The sequence below is a fragment of the Biomphalaria glabrata genome, chromosome 13 (genome assembly GCF_947242115.1).
Source record: "Biomphalaria glabrata chromosome 13, xgBioGlab47.1, whole genome shotgun sequence".
Lineage (NCBI taxonomy): Eukaryota > Metazoa > Mollusca > Gastropoda > Planorbidae > Biomphalaria > Biomphalaria glabrata.
In genome coordinates, this window is record NC_074723.1 from 18,115,962 (window position 1) to 18,137,947 (window position 21,986).

A 21,986-nucleotide genomic window follows, 5' to 3' on the forward strand; every position below is an offset into this window, starting at 1 on the left:
TAATATTTATTTCTGATTTTGAAAACCAAACTATGTAAGTCCTGAAGCTTGTGTAATTTATTGTGTACTTTTGTCTCCTGCAGGCCAACTTCAGACACACTAAAGTTTTCTCCTCCAATGTGACCTGTGTGACATTTACCTGTGATGACAACTTTGTGATTGCTTCTGGAGGAAATGATGCTGCTCTCATGCAGTTCTCTGTTCTTGATCCTGTCAATACCTAACCTGGCCATGAATTTAGGAGACACTTTTAACTCCATCCAAATTTAATTACGGAATGATGCAATCATGTTTAGAGGTTCTAAATTGTGTAACAAGCCTTCTATCTAGACTGAAACATTCAATTTAATGGTCATAAGGAGATGGCCTTACTCTACTACCTCTAACCAAGTCATTGTGGATCACTACACTCTTGCATTGTGCAACAGAAGCATAATGTCCTTCTGCTTGACTCTACCATAGCGTGTGTTGTTGGCTAGATACCATAGAGTGTGTTGTAGGCTAGACATGATGAATAATATAATTAAAAAGTAATGGAATTTGGGACACTTAAAAAAAGAACTTTTTAAAATGTATTTTTCATAGCACTTAAATGCACAATCCAATTAAAATTGAAAGTTTAGTAGACAGTAAGCAAAACTTTTTAATTTGCTGTCAAAAAGATTGTATTGTATTTAAATCATTGATATCAGTTACAATGTATTTTCTAAATGTTCAAAAATATTATAAGTCCATATTTTGATTTCATTACATTATTGTCTAAATAAATACTCCAACTAATCCACATTGAACACTGCAATTTTAACATGTATACCAGAAGACATTATTGACAGTCTGCACCAATTTTAGAATTTGTTGCCAGGCTAATAAGTCAAAGCTTTGTCACCTTGACTCCAGACTGCTGGTCAGTGCAAGAAGTGGCGAAAAAATAAACATTTTGTTAGGAAAGAATATTTCCCTTTAGTTTGTAAACTTTTAAAATATATTAATCTTTACTATTGGCAACATAAATTAAAAAGAAATTATAATATTTGTTTTTGAGGTTCTTAATATCTTGTGAATATTCACTATTTTGTTGATATAGACACATCGAAACTACTTTATATAAATAAATTCTATAAAGAACTGGACATTTATGTTGATTTAACTTTCATTTTGTTATTGTATTTTTGGTCAAATCTAAAAATGTATGCCTTGCTGAGAATGTCTGCTATTCTGTCTGTTATTTTAGGAATGATAACTGATTTCTAATTTGTTATTAATAGATTTGTTTTTAATTAATGTTGTACTCAATGTTGTTTTTTTTTATACATTGACAGTTTGCAATATCTCTCTGCCTCATTCCATCAATTCAGTGCTGGACATGTAACTACAAAATAACACTTTATGTGTGTACAATATACAAGTCAGGTCTGGGTGTGGTTTTTTTTTTTAATTATGTGTAACTGGTACCACTAATTGATTAAACTGTGATAAAAAAAAATGTTGGAAAATATGACAACCTATAAATAGCAAGGTTTTAAAGGATGTTTATATTTTTATACACAAACAAAATTATATGATTTTGGAAAGGATTTTCAGTCCATTATTTTCTTGTTAATAGTAAAAAGAAGTACAACTTGATGGTTACTATTGTTTCTAGAAGCAAAAAAACTTGAATAGGAAATTGTGATCCTGTTCTTACACTATGTAGGACACTGTTAGGGTAATGGCGATTAACTGTTACGACGAAAGACCTTTTTTACTTCACCTTTGTCTTTGATTAACAGACGTCATCTTTGAATAAGTTGACATAATGCGTTTATTGAATATTTTATATACCATAATGTTTACTTGTTGAAACTGTAACAAAAAAAAAGTTTCTATTAAAAAATATTCTATTTAGATTTTGTGTATGGTGTACTTTATAACATGTACTTTTCTTTAAAATGTTCAGGAGTGCTGATTTCATTTTAATAAACTTAAAAAGCACTAGGTATTCTAATTTCGATGAAGGCCTACCTGAGTGGCTTGAACGACAATCAAATTGTTTTGGTCCTTATGCTGGCTGCTTAATGTTCTTGTTAATCCTTGAACGTTGACCACTAAGTCCTTACGTTTTATTTCTTGTTAGAATTCAAACAGAATGTATTTGTAACCTCAATGTAATAGGTTTATCTCACGTTATTTAGCCATTCACTTTAATAATATGTGGAGACATTAATAAGCACTTACATACTCACATAATGAAACATTTTGACATCCAGACATGTGGGTGTAATAAAGTCTACCTATAAATCTCTGTTTTACAGTCAACACGCTTGTTCTGTGAGCAGGATCTATCCAATATGTTACCAAAAGCTATGAAGCCAGGTTTTGAGATTCTGTAATATATAAGGAAGGGGCAGTGGCTGGGCGGTAAACTGCTTGGCTTCCAAACTGGGTGGGTCCCGGGTTCGAATCCTGGTGAAGACTGGGATTTTTAATTTCGGGATCTTTGGTAGCCTCTGAGTCCTGCCATCTCTAATGGGTACCTGACATGAGTTGGGGAAAAGTAAATGCGGTTGGTCGTTGTGCTGGCCACATGAAACCCCGTTAACCGTAGGCCACAGAAACAGATGACCCTTACATCATCTGCCCTATAGACCACAAGGCCTGAACTTTACTTTTGCGTCCCTCACACTGCCATTTTGTATGGGCGAAAGTAAGATTGTGGTTGTTGATAGTACTCAAAGTTTCTTATATTTCTCCTGAAAATATTGAAACCCACCTTTTTATTTTCATTTTGGGGGGGGGGGACCTCTGAGTTTTTGTAAAAACGAAAACTCTTTTTGGAATCGTGTTTCTAATCTTAAAATGATTACTTTTAATTGTCACGTAACATCTCCATGTACATGTTCACCAGCTGATAGAGAACAGTTTCTCAATGCATATGTCAAAGAATAGGAGGCATACTCTGCAGGAATGTAAAAGGCAAAGTCACTAATGCTATAGTAACGCAACTGACTGCGCAAAACGCTAACAATGTTTTTGTAGTTCGATTCGTGGATCGAATCAATGATGTTATTTGAATAGAAATGACAATACATCCGGTTAAAGTGAAAATTGGTAGGATATAAACGCTAGAATAGAAAATTACATCTGGAATAGTAGCAACGATTTCTGAATTGTTAATTAACTATTGATAATTAATTATTTTGTTTGGTATATCGAACATGGCAAACAATTTAACTTGACTGAAGTGATGGTATAAGCTGAATTAGTTCTCTTTATAGGTCGCCGCTCTAAATTGAAACAATATATAACTATACAATCTTCTCCAGTTATAAACAGTGCTTTTTTTGACGGTACGGCGATACCGTCACCTTTTTAAATGTGGGTGAAAATATGACTTTTATTGTATTTTAAAGTTTATTATTAATTTATTAGTAGTTAAAAGTTAGGCAATCCATCATTGAGTACCGTCACCTATTCTTTTACAAAAAAAAAGCATTGGTTATAAATACCAGAGTGGTTAGCACATCGGCCCTCTTTCGAGGGCGCTAAAAATCTCTAAAGTTGATAAAACTAAACTAAGTTCCTAATTTGAACACAAGCCCATAGATATACCGATATATATATATATAGATATCTCTCTCTCTCTCTCTCTCTCTCTCTCTCTCTCTCTCTCTGGACTTCTAACTACTATTGTCTCCTGAAGCAAACAATTAAATTTAGTATATTTTACTACTATTCTTATTTTCATTTTTACATTATGCACGAATGCTTTAACTTTGACTATTGTCATTTCATTGGGATATATTTATTAGTAACCAAAAAATACCCAGCATCAATAACATTCAACAGCTGACTTTTTAATACATAAAAAAAAGTGCAGGGCACAAGTTCATGTTTTATCACAGTGGTGCCGCAGTGAATCAAACCCGGTACAAGCAACATTTAAGGGGATAAAATGAAAATGCGAAAAGTTTTCTAAGCGTGTCTCTGAATTGCTTGTTTAAACCGATGTACACGATAAAGTCAGAAGAGCTTTGGACACAGCTAACAATGTTAGCCAGCTCGTAGAACAGCTTCCCAACGTTCGATGGGGCCTCATCTGTGAGGTCATAGGAAGCATACTCTGATGGCATAAACAGTGGCAATGACAGCACCACCGAGGAAACACAGTAGACAGCACAAACTGCTAATAGCGTTTTGGTCGTCCTGCTGGTGGAGCGCATTGATGACGTCATCTTCTTTCGTTTGGCGGAGGAGATTTTTATTTGGATAGAAATGACAATACATCCAGTCACAGTGAAAATGGGTGGGATAATTATGCTTGTGTAGATCATTAGATTTTGAATAGCGGCAACCGATTCTGGATTGTCATTATAGAAAGTGGACTTTGTAAATAATCCTAACGATATATTTCTGACAGAATCAAAACTGTAGTCTAAAACCTGCCAAAAGCTACTGTAGACAAATATAGAGAGCCAATACATAGACACGCAAACAACAGTCAGCCACGTTCTTGTTGGTGTCAGAAGTTGTTTAAATTTGAATGGAAAGAAGATGACCACAAGTCTTTCCACAGTGATTAGCATTGGCAGAGTCATTCCCATTAGACCAAAGGTATAGTCACAAAGAGTGAATAAAGTAAATAGTATAAACAACGCATCACAAGTGGACTTTGAGTAGCCAACGTATTCATGGTTCCATATGGCCTCATACATAATCTTTGGTATACTGTTAAATGATATCAAATAAATGATGTTACAGAATGATAAATTCACCAAGAGAATGTTTGAACATTTGGACATCCCATGTTTGACCAAGACAATGATACTCAATATGTTACCTACAAAACCAAAGATAGAGATAGCAGGAGTTATTCCAAACATCAGAATTTTCATTGCCAGCCATGTGTTTTGATCATCAAGTAACTTGGACACTACACTGGAACTTTTGTTACTCATTTTCTAAACAATGTATTGTCAAATATTACGTCTTATAAAATACATTTTTATGATGGAATTTCCATTTGATTGGACCAATAAAAATTTTCTTATCTTATCTTATCTTATCTTATCTTATCTTATAAAAGAAAACTTTTTATATATCTATATATAAAATGTATTTAACATATCGTGTATATTTTGAATTATGAGAAATTTTCAAATTTTCCAATTGAAGAAGAATAAATAACTTGTATCAATTTGTAAAATAATACCAGTAGAAACTGTCACACTCAGTACGACTGCATTCTGACTGAATGCTGATCCCCTTGGTAATGTAACACTTGGTCTAAAGTAATTATACGTACTCTGTGTCGTAAAGACAGCGACGTAGACATGTAATTAAAACAATCCACATATGAATTTAAAATAATCTTGTAAATTACACTGTGTAGGCACAGTGACGGTGTTAATGATCTTATTATTTGTAGATCGTTGTTACAAAAACTTCTTGAGTATTCTTCGTTCTTATTATGTTCTAGTTATTATCGCTATAGATAGAATTGCGTTGTTGGGGATCATACATCATTACCAAAATAAACATTTCTTTTAGACGAGTTTTATTGAATGAAGGTCTTGGTCTACCACAATTAGCTCACTATTTTTTCTTTGTCGTTTATTTCTGACACACACACACACTCACAATGTGAACCTGGTCTAACTGATGTTATTGTATGATTATCTAATTGATATAATTGTTTTGTAAAAGGCCAATCTCTCATTCAAAGCTTCAACAAAGAAACTTCTCCCTTGATATAAATGTTCAGCTATGGCTATTGTGCACTACATAATATGGGCATAATATGAAACACAACTTATTAATTGTTGTTTTAAATTAAATTCAACTAATGTGCATACTAAATAGATTCTTTCTCTGTTTAAACAAAAGTAAACATTACAAAAATATATAAGTAGTTAGTACGATAGAAAATTTTTAATTTAGTAATACAAATATTTTTTAAACATATTTTTTTACCATAAAAAAAAACGTTAGCATAAATGTGTTACAAATGTGGATAGCTGTAAAAATGGTGTATTGTTATGAAAAAACTGCTCTCATAGTTGATTTTAACAATTGCATTTTTCGCTTTCAGAAAAAAAAGAAGCTGTTGTATCAGTTCTTTGAAAGATCTAAAATATCATGATATTGGATTTTTAAAAGTTTTTGAGCAAGGTAGACCACACAAAACTAATAGTAGCTATTCCCCTTTTCGGGGGCCGCTAAAATTGTCATTTACTATTTTCTTTTTTTTAACGCTCTTTGATTTGTGCTCCATTTTCATTGTATGTTCCATACCAAAATATTGTTTCAATAACATGGGCCAATAAAAGGATGGCGTACTACAACGACGTAGCGAGTCATCTCCAATAGATATAATGACAATGATTCCTAATGTAGATGTTGCGTTACGCTACACCGATTGATGGACAATAATTTAAACTGATACAAATATTTATGCTGCGACAATTAAAATATTTTCAAATAATTCTGGTTCTTTGTCTGATTCGACTTTATCCTTAAAGGACAATTATAATATTACATTGACGAGTGTTTCAAAGATATAGAATTTAGGCCTAATTTTAAGATGATTATACTATGACGGTCAAAGAGTTTTTATTGTATTATAGTGTATGGCCAATTAGCTAGAATTTTTTTCCCAAAGAAAATATTATAAGAAAACCGTTAGAGCCGTTTTCAAAATCCCGGTCCTGTTTGCAAGCTAATAAGGAAAATTGTTAAAATAACAAGATTAGAAAGACATTTATCACACAAGCTCGGATCCACACATAGGTGAGAAATATTTAAGCCATAATTGTTTCGCTTGAAAAGTAAAATCGCAACGAGTTGACTATACATGGTCCCAGATGTTTTATAACGTAAATAACAATTAGATTCTATTATGATCATGAGCCTTTTTGAGTATACTTCAACGAACTATGATTCAGGAGACCAATTTAAAACATCTATACATCTACGGTGTGTCTGTGATTTCGCAGTATTATGAAAAACCGTTTGCATAAATGTGTTAAAAATATGGTAAGTAGTCATCTCCCTTACTAAATAGCCTGCTGTGTTTGTTACAATTAATAGTGAATAGTTGTAAAAATTATGTATTTTGTGAAAAATCTGCTTGCATAATTGATTTTAAAAATTAAATTTTTACTTTCAGAAACGAAAAAAAGAAGCCGTTGCATCAGAACTTTGAAAGGTCTAACATATCATGATGTCGAATTTTCAATATCTTTTCTATTTTACGAGATCTAAAAGGGAAGGACGGACGGACGGATGGATGGATGGACGGACATTCCACACAAAACTAGTAGCGTCTTTTCCCCTTTTGGGGGCCGTTAACCCTCTCCCCCCCAAAAAAAAACGACAAAAAAAAAACAAACCCCTATTTTATTGGAAATTGATTTTTTGATCACATCTCTCTAACCAAAGTGCGGTCTAGGGCAGTGGATCCCAAACTTTTTGTCTTTTACGAGATCTTAAAGGGACGGACGGACGGACGGAGGGACGGACGGACGGACGGACATTTCACGCAAAACTAATAGCGTCTTTTTCCATTTCAGGGGCTGCTAAAAAAGAAAAAAAAAGAAAAACCGATTTTATTAGGAATTGATTTTTTTGGTCACATCTCTCTACTCAAAGTGCGGTCTAGGGCAGTGGACCCCAAACTTTTTGTCTTTTACGAGATCTCAAAGGGACGGACGGACGGACGGAAATTTCACACAAAACTACTAGCGTCTTTTCCCCTTTCGGGGGCTGCTAAAAAACAACAACAACAAAAACAAAACAACAACAGAAAAACTTATTTTATTTGGAATTGATTTTTTGGACACATCTCTCTACTCAAAGTGCGGTCTAGGGCAATGGACCCCAAACTTTTGTCTCGTTGACCCCTTGCCATGTTTTCTGGTTTTCGGTAGACCCCCTGCTTAATTTGCATTGTATTTTTGGAAATTCATCAACTCCATTTTTTAAAACTAATTTCTAATTTAGTGACTTGAGGAGTGAAAAAGTAATTTAAAGCTTCATTATAAGTTAGAGAGATCTATCTTTTTTATTGATAAAATTCACAATTAAACCAACCAATTAAAATAACAATTAAATATCTGGTGACCGAGCCTCGCTCGGATGAATAATTTGTTAAGGATGGATATATACCCGAAGTCATTTTGGGAATATTGTTGTAATTACGAAAATGAACGATCGGGTAAAGACTATCAATCCGAAGAGTTGCTTTTTCGTTCTCGAAGACAAGCCTTATTATTATGGCTTTAGTAAGAATCATCTCTACGTTATAGTGTAAAACGGGCACCTAGTAACAAAGTAAAATCGCGCACTTTTTTCCTAAGAGACTTAAAAACATCGCGTTAGTATTCTAAGGACGCGTTATTGTGAGGCATCTCTTTTACTCCGACAACCTTTCAGCTTACTAAAAAAAAAAAAAGATTGCCAAAAATATGTTGGTCCCCCATACGGAATAAGTGCCCTGCAAAGCGTGACTGTCGGATTATAAGAAGTTTATACCATTTTGCAAGAATATCGCTGTTTGTTTTGCGGTCTTTGGTGAAGTCGTTCAAGAAGTCTTAGTTGCTTTCTATAAAGTACTCATGTCTCAGATCCACATAGAGGGGTTGAGATAATCACTGGTTGACACTGATTTTTGTACACAGGCTAAGCGATTTATTTCGCCACACTCTCGCTTGGAGGCGTCCAAAAGCACGACAATCCCTAATCACATATCAACCTCTCTTTAAAGCAATGCGTCATTTGATACTATGCTTCCCAGATAATGTGAAGTTATCTACCACTTTAAGGGATGTCTATGCGCGGTGATCTTTGGGGTGAGTAGGTTTTATTGGGTGACTTCAGGAACATGACTTCTGTTTTACTGAGGTTTATATGTTAACAAAAAAAGCAGCAGCGTGATGAAAATTCGTTGACAGCGAACTGGATATCATCAGGGCCAGCCTTAGGCCTATGCTGTCGCACTGGACCCCGAAGGTTGAAAAGCCCCGGGGTAATTCTAGGTATAAATTATTATTATTTTAAACCATTATAATTTATAATAGGGTTCCCGTGGTCTCCTTGTTTTCAAGGAGCTCCTGGAAATCTCCTGAAACTCATAAAAATGTCCTTAAAAAGACGAAATTGTCATTTTGGGGTGTCAATCAATACGGTAAAAGTCAGTCCTACGCGTGATATAAAAAACAACGGCATCGTCAGCTTTCAGTTAATAAAAATGTAATGCAAATACGAATTTATTTTCTAATACAAAATCTTTATTTTCACTTATTATCCTTATCCCTTCCCTTACTGGTCCGCGCGCAATCCATTTCACATAGGGCCCTGCAAATGTTAGGCCCTGCCCTGGTTGTGCAAGTAAGGCTTAGATAAGCTGTGTTATGACCATTTCCTATGTTTTGGTATGGGACAGTAGACTTCAAAACTTGAACACATTGCAATAATACACCAGCAAAATAATAGCAAAGTAAAAGCTACCTACGGGTGTACGCAATTATAGTGTAAACAATTTATAAAGCCTTTAAAACACAATAACTAATCATGCATAAAGATATTTAATTTCATTATTTTTATTCCATAGTTTTATATTGAATCAATGTACAATAACATGGTGCGCAAATGTTTAATTACGCCAATTGAATCATTAAAACTTTTTCTTGTTTGCGAAGAAATGTCTTAGTGTACTGCTGTGAGCCTAGTGACGTAAGCGGTGCCAAGTTTTTTTCCCATTGACGTCATATAGAAAATTTCATTCATAAAACATTCTGGCCAAAATTAATTTTTCGATAATGAGCCATTTTCAAACCGATATAACGGTCGACTTCGAGTTTTCCCGATGTGGCCAATGAGTTAATAATTTTTTCTCACTATTATGCACATACCGTGAAATTTTGAAGAAAATCGTTAGAGCCGTTTTCGAAATAAAATTTATATATAAATATATATACATACATACATACAAGAATTGCTCGCTTAAGAGTATAGGATTTGTATGACTGGAATCACCAAACACACTGGAAATGTTTTTTTTTTTTTTTTTACAGGTTTTTCATCCATTGCTACGGATGTTATGTTTCATATGGGAATTAGTTGTTCTACGAAGTACGGTAGTCCTTAAAACATTAAATATTAATGAATTAATTGCCATTAAGTATCATTGTAAACGTTTTCGTCAAGAGTAGTTTCTCGTGTATTTATTGATCTTTCATGTGTGGCTCAAATATTGGGTCCGCGAGACTGTTTTCACTATGAGGAAAGGTGGCGAAGGTGATTAACTGGCGCCTAAACCAGTAAGCTTTGGGTAGGAGGGACTCATTAGCCCTAGCAGAAAGAAAACTGAATTCAAAACTCTTCTGCCTTGCAGGTACACCCAAACATGGTAAAGGATTCTTGGGTCAACACAGAGGAAAAATAAGGAGCCTGCGATTCTTATACAATTTGCAAAACACACCGCTACACCCTGTCAGAGCCTGACGCCCCTGATCCCAGTCTGTATTTGTCATTTGCAAGAAACTTTAAATGTTATAACTCATACCACTGATGTACCCTGGAACTGTTGCTTCAAGAAACTATTTTAATAATATCAGATGTAGGTTTGTGTAAAACAGTTTTTAAAACTACTTCAACGATTGCTAAAATCAATGTTTTATTTAAAGTATTTTAAAGTGTTTTCCGTATATGGCTATAAGCAAAGAGATCTTGAAAGATACAAACCATTATCTTCTCTATTAGATTTTAAAGAGAGATTTAGTGGGTCTATTCTGAAATTTATCTTTGAGTGTTGAAATATTTTTAAAGCCTTTATCTTTTTATCGTCTCAAATGATCCTCCAGCGTAATTAGTTTTTGTATCGTCATAAAAAGGCACTTAGGCAACCGCTTGTTTTACAAGGTAGGAATTAATCCTAATTTTAAATAATCGACGCTGTAAAATCTGCATTATTTTTTGTTAAAAATTAGTTACATGTACACAAAAGTAAGCTATTTAAATAAGTATTGAAACTAAATACAACATTTTTTTCGTTTGAGTAGCAGGATAAATATTTAAAGAATTAATGAAGGTACAAATCATATATTAGTGTATGAAATAATTACACTAATGGGATGTGAAAATTAAAGTCACGACCTGCTTAGATAAAATCCATTATCATAGACCCCCGTGGACATTTCATAGACCCCCGTGGACATTTCATAGACCCCCGTGGACATTTCATAGACCCCCGTGGACATTTCATAGATCGCAATTTATTTTTTTACTTTCCTAGACCCCTTGGAAGTCTTCGTAGACTCCTGGAGGTCTATACAGACCACTTTGGGAGTCACTGGTCTAGGTCTATGTCTTCCTAGTAGTCATTATATCTGTCTGTCCACTGCTTTGAGATCTCGTTTGATTACATCCACATATCAAAGGTGAGAACGAGCAGTTTTTCTTGAGCCTGTCGTGAGTTGCTCATTAAGGATGAGTTTTAGGATTGTTCTCCCTCCGACGGACACGACCAATCATTTTATCACATTTTTTTTTTAAAAATGTTTTTGCTCCTTGAGCTGATACCCAGTTCTCCCTGTCGTAGTAGTGGCGGAAGTTAAACCGATTAAAGAGAATAAATAAATTATAAATTAAAGCTTTTTATAGCGCTACTTTCATGCTTATAGCATGCTTAGAACACTATGGTCCAATCTCATTTGTGGACCAGTGGGGGGTAGGGGTATCTTGGAGAAAGTTTTTCCGTGCTGCCTTTTGCGCTCAGTAAACACAACTCTGTATCGAGTCGGGTGTCGAACATCGAGCCGCCTTCATAGGTAGCCAAGTCAAGCCAAGTTCAAGCGCACTTAGCCGCTTCCCACTCGTATTTACATATTGAGAACTTCTAACTGTGAGAATAACACTATCACAATGTGCGATGTTCGTGAGGAACTGTTACGAAGATGAGACATGGGCTAGGAAGGCCTTCTTTCTTCTTATCACTAGCATCGTAATTGTATTCCTATGGTGATATGTTCCTGTTTTCTTTTCATCTTTCTGTTTTGGTTCTTGTTATTTCAAATCATTAAATGTTACCGCTTGACGTAATCCGGCAGACGACAAGCAGGACCTCGTTCATTGGGTGAAATGGTAATGCAAGAACAATTTATGAGTGGGACTGAGGGTCGTGGTTGTCGGCAGTTTGTAGTTCATCGTTTCTTAAAGTTTTGCTAAATATATCTGCCTGTTATAAAAAACAACGAAACCATGGACGGATACATCTGTAGCAACCCCATAGTTCTTTATAATCTTGTATTTTGTTAAACATATGCTATAACTCTTAATATTAACAAGCTATCTATTACGTTATATTATATGAGACGTGAAAAAAACACAATACTTTTATTCAAGAAAAGTTAACATTATCAGCTGATAACTTTTTAAATTTAGAGATATGCAAATATAATCCCAATTTCATTAACTGTGTTTTGCTTGATGGTATGAATCAGACACGATGAAAGCCATTTATGAGGCGAAGAAACGAAAATGCGAAAAGTTTTCTAAGCGTGTCTCTGAATTGCTTGTTTAAGCCGATGTACACAATAAAGTCAGAAGAGCTTTGGATGCAACCAACAATGTTGGCCAGCTCATAGAACAGCTTCCCAACGTTCGATGGTGCCTCATCTGTGAGTGCGTAAGAAGCATACTCTGCAGGAATATACAGCGGCAATGACAGCACCGCTGATGTAACACAGTAGACAGCACAAACTGCAAGCAAAGTTTTGGTCGTCCTGTTGGTGGAGCGCATTGATGACGTCATCTTCTTTCGTTTGATGGAGGCGATTTGAATTTGGATAGAAATGACAATACATCCAGTCACAGTGAAAATGGGTGGAATTATTATGCTAGTGTAGACCATTAAATTTTGAATAGTGGCAACCGATTCTGGATTGTCATTATAGAAAGTAGACTTTTTGAATAATCCTAACGATATATTTCTGGTAGAATCAAAACTATAATCTAAAACTTGCCAAAAGCTACTGTAGACAAATATAGAGAGCCAATAGAAACACACGCAAACAACAGTCAGCCACGTTCTTGTTGGTGTCAGAAGTTGTTTAAATTTGAATGGAAAGAAGATGACCACAAGTCTTTCTACAGTGATTAGCATTGGCAGAGTCATTCCCATCAGACCAAAAGTATAGTCACACAAGATAAAGATAGTAAATAGTATAAACAACGCATCACAAGTGGACTTTGAATAGCCAACGTATTCATGGTTCCACACTGCTTCATAGATTATCTTAGGTACATTGTTATATGATACCAAATAAATGATGTTACAAAAAGCTAAAATGACTAACAGAATATTAGAACATTTGGACATCCCATGTTTGACCAAGACAATGATACTCAATATGTTACCTACAAAACCAAAGATAGAGATAGCAGGAGTTATTCCAAACATCAGAATTTTCATTGCCAGCCATGTGTTTTGATCATCAAGTAACTTGGACACTACACTGGAACTTTCGTTAATCATTTTTTAAACAATGTATTCTCACCCACAGTCTATAAAAATACATTTTCATAATTATTTAATAAGTTTATTCCATACTATAATGTACCTTTTTTTCTTTACTTTTGTGAGATAATTTGTGATATCTATCATCTTATTATTTCATTTGAAATTATATAGATATTTACATAAAAATTTTAATTATCTAGGAACAAATTGCCATTTTTACACCTACAAGGTCTCATTCAGCCGAGAAGTGACTATGAATCATTTCATTAAAAAAAAACAGTAGGGATCCTGAAATTGGTCAGAGATAGTTTTCTGCAAAGAATTCTTGAGTACCGGTAATGTTTGTTCTTATCTAGTTATTTGTCTGTAGATATAATTAAGAGTTTCAGTTAATTAAGGTTTCGGTCTACAATTAGTTCACTTTGATTTCTTTCTAATTGTTTCTCTCACACACATACACAAGAAGAAACGCATTAAATAGATTATGTAATTATCTATCAACAAAGGTTGAGAATTCGCAAATACCAATATTGTTTTATGTGTCTAGACAAACCACGTTCTAATCTGGTTCGATTTGCATGGTAGTGATTGGCATAATCAATAGTTCCCCAGGCTTTGTAATTGCTGTTAGAAGTTTGAAACCATTCTAAACTTTAATGTGGTATGTAGATCTAGAAACAATTAAAATCATTAGACTGATTACGAAACAATTCAAACTGATATTAATTTATAAATTTTTATATATAAATGTACATTTCATTTGTATAACTAAATAGGTTCTAGTACTTGGAAATGGATTATTACATGTTAAAGATGTTTATGTTCGTAGGTTAAAGTGTGATAGCTTCTGTTCGACCTCACAACCATTCGGAATTACCAACATCACGTTTCTAAAGGACACTGATGGTAGTCAGGGTGAAGATAACTCCAACGTGATATTGTCACAAGACGAAAACAGTGGCCCCTGTGTCGACTGGTTGTTGTTTAGGTTTTATGAAGAGGTGGCTGGAACTCTAGCTATTCAACACTGTCGCGATTTTAAAACTTTATTTTTGGCCCCTTAGTGTATTTTGTAGATTTAAATCACGTACACATAGATCACAGGACACCAGAGTACAATTTGGAATATTAATTAACTCGGCTTCTTGAATGAACCAGAGACGATACAATCCAAAGAAGATGAAAGTAGTATGATTTACATCGAATACTGTTTACAAAAATGAAATAAAAATTCTTAAAAAACGGTCTCTTTAATAATAAAACTGAAAGGTAAAAATATACAACTATAATAAAAAAAATGAGAAAGTATACGTGGGAATGCAGCCATCCACTGACGAAAAAAACAACAAAAAAACAACTAATGTCTAACTCTGTTCCCAAATTTCCCCGGTCATCCCAACTCGTTCAAGATCAGGTCACTTGATCATGTGACATTTAAAGAAAGAAAAAAAATATACAGGTAATATTTTCCTTCCCAAACATAAAAAAAATGTAATAAAAATATATTTGAAAAAGGGAAAAAAAAACAAAATAAACATTTTAAAACACGGAGGCAAATTTCGGAAATTGTGTATTTTAAATTAATTAATTGTTCCTTTATATTTTACTTTAATAAATTTTATAATTCATTTTAACAGAATCGTATTTGTAGAATATGAATTGTAGTGTTTAAAAGAAATCTCTTTAATTTATTACACGCTAGAATACACTGTGGAAAGGGGGCTGACTACATTCTAGTTCGTTATGTGCCACGACCCAATCACATTTTAAAAACGAGGCGATGCTTTTTTACAAAGCTAATTTTAACTCACTCTGTCTGTCTGTCTTGGCAAAAGTTTGTACACGTTATTTCTCCGACACCCAATCTCGGATCAAGCTGAAAGTGTGCATAATTATTTATTTTACCTGACAACACAAGAATCAATAAACAAAATAAAAAAATAAACCATTTAGTTAATTAACTATCGGTAATACATTGTTTGGTTTTGCAAACAAGGGAAAGAAATTGTACTTGACTGAAGTGGTGGTATAAGCTTAATTAGTGCCCTTTATAGAATGTCGTCTTATTACCAATTACATGACTGATCAAAACTAATTAATACACTTAATATAAGCCTTTTATTTCAAAAGTATTTCCTTATATTTTGCTTCTGTTGTTTTTTGCCACCTCAGTATGTGTGGCAGTTTGTTTGTTGAGTTTTTGATTTTGTATAATCCTGTTTTCTGTCCATAAAATAGAGTAACATGGAGATGGGAATGCGATATGGAGCACTGTGGAGGGGATGTCAGTAAAACTGAAGGCAAACTGTTACAAAGTAACAAAGAAGAAGATTTGAAGAGATTTGGAACTAAATAAAGTAAATGAAACTATAAACTAAAATCTTCTTCTCTTTATTTTATCCTTTTTATGAAATACAGACGTTACTTCAAAAAAGAAGATACTACGTCCAACGCGTGTTCCTAGGTCAGTCTAGTCAAAAATGTTAACCAATGACTGACTCTGGCAACACATTCCTTGCTCAAAATATCAAAATGCAATTAACTTATTTATTGAATTAATTAAATTTGATTTTTTATTATTCTTTCACTTTTTTAAAAATAATAAATTATTTACTATGGGGATAGAATAAGAAATCGACAGATAAAACTAAATGTAGAAATCAGTCGATTTGCAAACCACTGCTCAGTTCATCTCGTATATTGGTCTAGTTATCTGAACAGTTCCCCGGGCATGCTACCCTGCCTCATAGTGGCGCCCGGGTGAAAACGATCGTAGGAGGAAACGATTAGGCTAAAGGGTAGCAAAACAAGACTCCCGTGGTGGTGCCTAAGGGGGCGCGAGATCATCCTCATTGCACTGTGCGGAGTTGTAAAAAAGCTCCCACAACCTTGTCACAATCCAGGCGCCGTTCCTCAAGGGGCCGTTACATAATAAATGGCGTGTCCCGCACGGTTAGCCTGATATAGAAAAGAAAAATGGCGGGGGACTTAGTAGATCTATACGCGGCCTCTTGCCGCGAGTCTGACCAACCCGCCAGGTTAGAGCGAGCTCTTGTTCACTTTTGCTGGGCTAGAGTTCCAAGAGCCGAAGGCTCAACTCTACCTCACAGTTTAAGAAGAAGAATGTGAACACTCCAACATAACAATGAGAACAAGGAAGAAGAGGAAGAGTAGAAGAGCTACGTTTTGTGTTTCCTTTGCAATAGATAGCCTCATGCTTAAGTAGAAAAACAATGACCCGTGTTAAATGGAGACGATAGTTTTCATAGACGATAAAAGCTGGCTCTGGGGTGAAAGAACTGAATTGCTAGAACTTTTCTAAGCGTGTCTCTGAATTGCTTGTTTAAACCGATGTACACTATAAAATCAGACGAGCTTTGGATGCAGCCGACAGTATTCGCAAGCTGAAAGAACAGCTTCCCAACGTTCGATGGTGCCTCATCTGTGAGTGCGTAAGAAGCATACTCTGCGGGAATATACAGTGGCAATGACAGCACCGCTGATGTAACGCAGTAGACAGCGCAAACTGCTAGCAAAGTTTTGGTCGTCCTGTTGGTGGAGCGCATTGATGACGTCATCTTCTTTCGTTTGATGGAGGCGATTTGAATTTGGATTGAAATGACAATACATCCAGTCACAGTGAAAATGGGTGGAATTATTATGCTAGTGTAAACCATTAAATTTTGAATAGTGGCAACCGATTCTGGATTATCGTTAAAAAAGGCTGATCTTTTAATGAGTCCTACAGAAATATTTCGCACAGGGTCAACGCTGTAGTCTAATACTTGCCAAAAGCTGCTGTAGACAAAGAGTGAAAGTGAGTAGACAGCCACCCCCGCAATGGCCATCCAAGTTCTCGTTGGTGTTAACGCTCGGTTAAAATTGAGCGGGAAGAAGATGACCACAAGTCTTTCTATAGTAATTAGCATGGGCAGCGTCATTCCAGTGACACCAAAAGTATAGTCACACAGCGTGAAGATGGTAAATAGTACAAACAACGCATCACAAGTGGACTTTGAATAGTCAACATATTCGTGGTTCCAAACGGCCTCGTAGATAATCTTTGGTATGTTGTTGTACGATACTAGAAAGATGATATCACAGAAAGCTAAACTGACCAAGAGAATGTTAGAACATTTGGACATCCCATGTTTGACCAAGACAATGATACTCAATATGTTACCTACAAAACCAAAGATAGAGATAGCAGGAGTTATTCCAAACATCAGAATTTTCATTGCCAGCCATGTGTTTTGATCATCAAGTAACTTGGACACTACACTGGAACTTTCGTTACTCATTTTCTAAACAATTTATTCGGATACACTGTCTCTAGCACTTTCATGATAGTCAAAATAACTTTGCGATTGTTACTTTAAATATGTTGAATTTAAATTGTTACTTTTTTGCTTGTGGGACACTTTATTAGAAATCTCCCGAAAACATAATTAAAGGCGAATATTTGTTATCAGACTATTAATACATTTCCATTATCACTTGTAATTATAAAATGAAAGATTTCATTGTTGTCACACGACTGCAGTGTCAGAATATGATTTAGATAATAATACGATATTTGTTAGATAGTCATATAACGATCTTTTTTTTTTCTAAAAGTAAAGTTAGTCTGTCATTATCTAGCTTTTTTTTACTGCACATGCAATTAAATTGTCTTGAGACGTGATTAGTTTCAGAAAACCAATACTATTTCTTTGACTTTCAGTCGAGATTAATACAATGTAGGTCTTGCTCTACAATTAGTCCACGGTTTTGTTTTTACACTAATTGTTCTGATACGCACACACATCACTACATACACGCACACAGCTGAACTCATAAACTGAACAAACAATGACTTTTTTTTTGCTCTAATGTTCCATTATTGACAGAGGCTGAGCGTTGGTATTTACCAATCTAGTTCATATCTTATGAAAGGTGCTATCATATACTTAGCTTTAACTCGTTGGCTCAAGAACTACCGGTACAATGCTAAATTTTACCTTTATTTAGGCACTTAGTTTTGGTAGGATTTTGGAACTGTTACAATTTAAAATAAAAGAAATAAAATGTGTATGTGATAAAGGAAGTAACATACTTTCGGCTTTTAACCCAAATAAATATGCATAGTTTTCTTCTGGAACATGCTCTATACTCTATAGTATATAGCGACAGTTTTTCTACTTGCAAAGTTGAAGTCGTAGAGCATAGCAAGAGTTGCCTGAATCAGACTGGGAACCAGTCCCTTAGTAGAATTTAAGTCTTTAATTAATATGCACAACTGATTTAACACATTGATTTGGTGTTTTATGAAGATAGTCACCAGGCAATGTCTTATTACCAGTGCTCTATTTATCTAAAGCCAACAACAACTATAGTTTAGGGCCCCAACTTGCTTCGGACCCATCCAAAAATGGTTCCAGGGATAACTTCAGTCATTTTCAATAAAGAAAGAGGCAAAATTGTATTTTACTGATGACAAGGGGTCGCCATTACTCAAATAGCTTAAGGATTTATGAAGTCTAATTCCAGCCCTGTTAATTGTAACGATTTCATTATGATTTAAGGTTAATCACATTTAGTGCAACTAAGTAGCTCTTACTATTGTATAAATATTGCTAATATCTACATTTTTGTTTTCAGACGTAATCTACCAAGGACGAATAAAAACATTCGATGTTTCCCAGTGCCTAAAACTCAGTTTTCACTGGCGTTATTGATACTGCCTAGGCAAAAATATTTTTAAAATACTTGTTTATAAAGACAATAACACCTTTATACAACTTATAGAGCGATTATTTTTCTCTTAATAACGAATAAATATTAGATCATTTTTTAGAACATTTTTAATCGCCCCATCAACCCCGCACCCTTCCCGAAATAAAAAAAAATCCAGGTATAAATCTACTAGACTTTATAATATTCCAATGATTAGCCTTAAGTTCTAAACTTAGAAGACGATGTACAACTCTTGAAAGAATAGGGCGTACAGGGCGTACACGCGGAAATACCGGAAGAAGTCATCTGTTCAAGATTAGTATTTTCTATTCCTCTAGACTCTAGACAATTTTAAATTAATTTCTTTTATGCTTTGAAAAATTGTAACGATCAAACTAGAGTTCTCTCAGTGTGGCCATCGAGCTAATAATTCTTCCCCTTAATATACATCAAGTGTCAAGGAAAATAATTGGAGCCGTTTTCGAGAAACGTGTCCACCCTTGGCCCATTCCGAAAGTGCGACTTAAATAGAGGTATTTTTGTAACAAAAGAAAAAATAAACTTTCACATACTTTTAGCTTTTGAAAAACGTTTAGCTGACAAATCAGAGCGAGGTTGTAACCTTCCCGAGCAATCATGCAACACTTTTGTAAGCGTTCCTCTAAACTGTTTGTTGACACCAACATAAACAATAAAATCAGATGAGCTGTTGATGCAGCTGACAGTGCTCATGAGCTGATAGAACAGCCTCCCTACGTTTGAGGGTTCGTCATCTGTCAAAGAATATGAGGCATACTCTGCGGGAATGTACATAGGCATTGTCAGCAAGGTTGCAGAAACGCAGTAGACTGCGCAAACTGCCAACAAGGTTTTTGTTGTTCTACTCGTGGATCGAATTGATGATGTGATTTTCTTTCGTTTAATGGAAGCAATATATACTAGAGTAAATAATCACTTCTTGAAATGCAGCAATGAATGTTGGGTTTTCATAAATTAAAGCGGATCTCTTGATCAGACCCAGAGATGTATTTCTGATGGGGTCGTATCTGACCTCCATGTCCTGCCAGAAGCTCAAGTAGACAAACCCAGAGATGTATTTCTAATGGGGTCATATCTGACCTCCAAGTCCTGCCAGAATCTCAAGTAGACAGACCCAGAGATGTATTTCTGATGGGGTCATATCTGACCTCCATGTCCTGCCAGAAGCTCAAGTAGACAAACCCAGAGATGTATTTCTGATGGGGTCATATCTGATTTTCTTTCGTTTAATGGAAGCAATTTGAAGTTGAACGGAAATGGCAATACATCCTGTTAAAGTGAATATTGGTGGTACACATATACTGGAGTAAATAATCACTTCTTGAAATGCAGCAATGAATGTTGGGTTTTCATAAATTAAAGCGGATCTCTTGATCAGACCCAGAGATGTATTTCTGATGGGGTCATATCTGACCTCCATGTCCTGCCAGAAGCTCAAGTAGACAGATACAGAGAGCCAATAGAGAGTCATGCCAGCGATAATGATCCACGTTCTTTTTGGTGTCAGACTTCTGCCTGAGTGGAATGGAAAGAAAATGACAACAATTCTTTCGGCTGTTATCAACATAGGCAACGACAGACTCATAATACCAATACCGTAATCCAGCACAGTGAAGAAAGTAAATAGTACAAACAACATATCACATACTGACTTTGAGTACTTAACGTATTCATGGTTCCAGACGGCTTCGTAGATAAGCTTTGGTACGCTGTTGAAAGATATCAGAAATGTAATGTCATAGAAAGCTAAGGTCACCAACAGAATGTTAGAACATTTGGACATTCCATGTTTGGTCAAGACAATGATGCTCAACACTTTACCCACAACACCAAAGATGGAAATGGCTGGAGTGATGCCAAACATGAGAATTTTTATCGCCAGCCATGTGTTTCGCTCGTTGAGGATTTCATTAGCAAAAGTCAAATTTTCACTTAGCATTTTCGCATTAGGTCTATATACATTTGAATATAAAGAGAAACAATTTATTCGATCAAATGACTTATATCGTAATAGTGAATATAAGAAAAAAAAATAGCAGTTTATTTTAAAGATTTAGTACTGGCAGAATACGAAATTTTAGTTGAACAAAAATTATTTTAAGATATTTTTTTTTCATAAATTCATACAATTTAGTTGACGTCATTCTAATACCTAATGAAATTGATTGTATCAGACAACATTGATACAATAATCGGTCTTATTTTCAAGAAAAATTAAGAAGACAGCGCATGTTATAATTAGAATGCACTCACCTAGATGACCCCCCAGGCCCCCAGGATTGTTATCTTTCTTTTTTAACGACTCTAGTGAACTGTGAAATTAAAATTTGAACACGAGCTTATCAATAAAAGGTAATGATTCAACTGCAGACATTTATTAGTTTGATCGTGAACGACCTTCGATATTTTACAAAATAATATTTGCCGTAAATATGTGGTTTCATTATTGCTCTATACGTAAATCATATCGACGTGATACATTAATAGTAACATTATGTGATATGTTTAAAACTGGTAGATAATGTATTGTACAAACAGAAAAACTTGAGTGACGTCATCATTACATCCACTCTTCTACAGTTCACTAACTACATAGAATATTAATTTCTCAATTGGATTTAAACTCTCAGAGTATTGGTATTGAATTGATTCAAGTCAATATGTGGGTCAAGTGGTAGAAAGTAACATTAAAACAGAACCAGTTTGTAATAGATTCTTTATTAAGAGCTAAATAATT

General features: G+C 34.8%; 3 protein-coding genes across 5 annotated transcripts in view; 1 reads left to right on the forward strand and 2 right to left on the reverse strand.

Annotated features, from left to right (window-relative positions):
- LOC106077562 (echinoderm microtubule-associated protein-like CG42247) overlaps window positions 1-1,886 on the forward strand; it is a 93,368-nt gene extending 91,482 nt beyond the window's left edge. For all 3 annotated transcript variants that reach the window (XM_056008087.1, XM_056008088.1, XM_056008089.1), the window contains one exon: window positions 84-1,886. In XM_056008087.1, coding sequence (XP_055864062.1) covers window positions 84-224 — 141 coding nt within the window. In that variant the 3' untranslated portion in view covers window positions 225-1,886. The remainder of the gene's footprint in view (window positions 1-83) is intronic.
- Window positions 1,887-16,182: 14,296 nt separating this feature from the next.
- On the reverse strand, window positions 16,183-17,817 carry LOC129922595 (neuropeptides capa receptor-like). The gene has a single exon (XM_056009282.1). The coding sequence runs from the start codon at window positions 17,794-17,796 to the stop codon at window positions 16,759-16,761; it is 1,038 nt and encodes a 345-aa protein (XP_055865257.1). The 5' UTR covers window positions 17,797-17,817; the 3' UTR covers window positions 16,183-16,758.
- Window positions 17,818-20,417: 2,600 nt separating this feature from the next.
- Window positions 20,418-21,188, reverse strand: LOC129922438 (uncharacterized). Its single transcript, XM_056008463.1, has one exon. The coding sequence runs from the start codon at window positions 21,186-21,188 to the stop codon at window positions 20,418-20,420; it is 771 nt and encodes a 256-aa protein (XP_055864438.1).
- Between the last annotated feature and the right edge of the window lie 798 nt (window positions 21,189-21,986).

Bases quoted from the DNA above. Each gene is read 5' to 3' on its own strand.
- LOC129922595 (XM_056009282.1), bottom strand. From the start codon at position 17,796: ATGAGTAACGAAAGTTCCAGTGTAGTGTCCAAGTTACTTGATGATCAA.
- LOC129922438 (XM_056008463.1), bottom strand. From the start codon at position 21,188: ATGCTAAGTGAAAATTTGACTTTTGCTAATGAAATCCTCAACGAGCGA.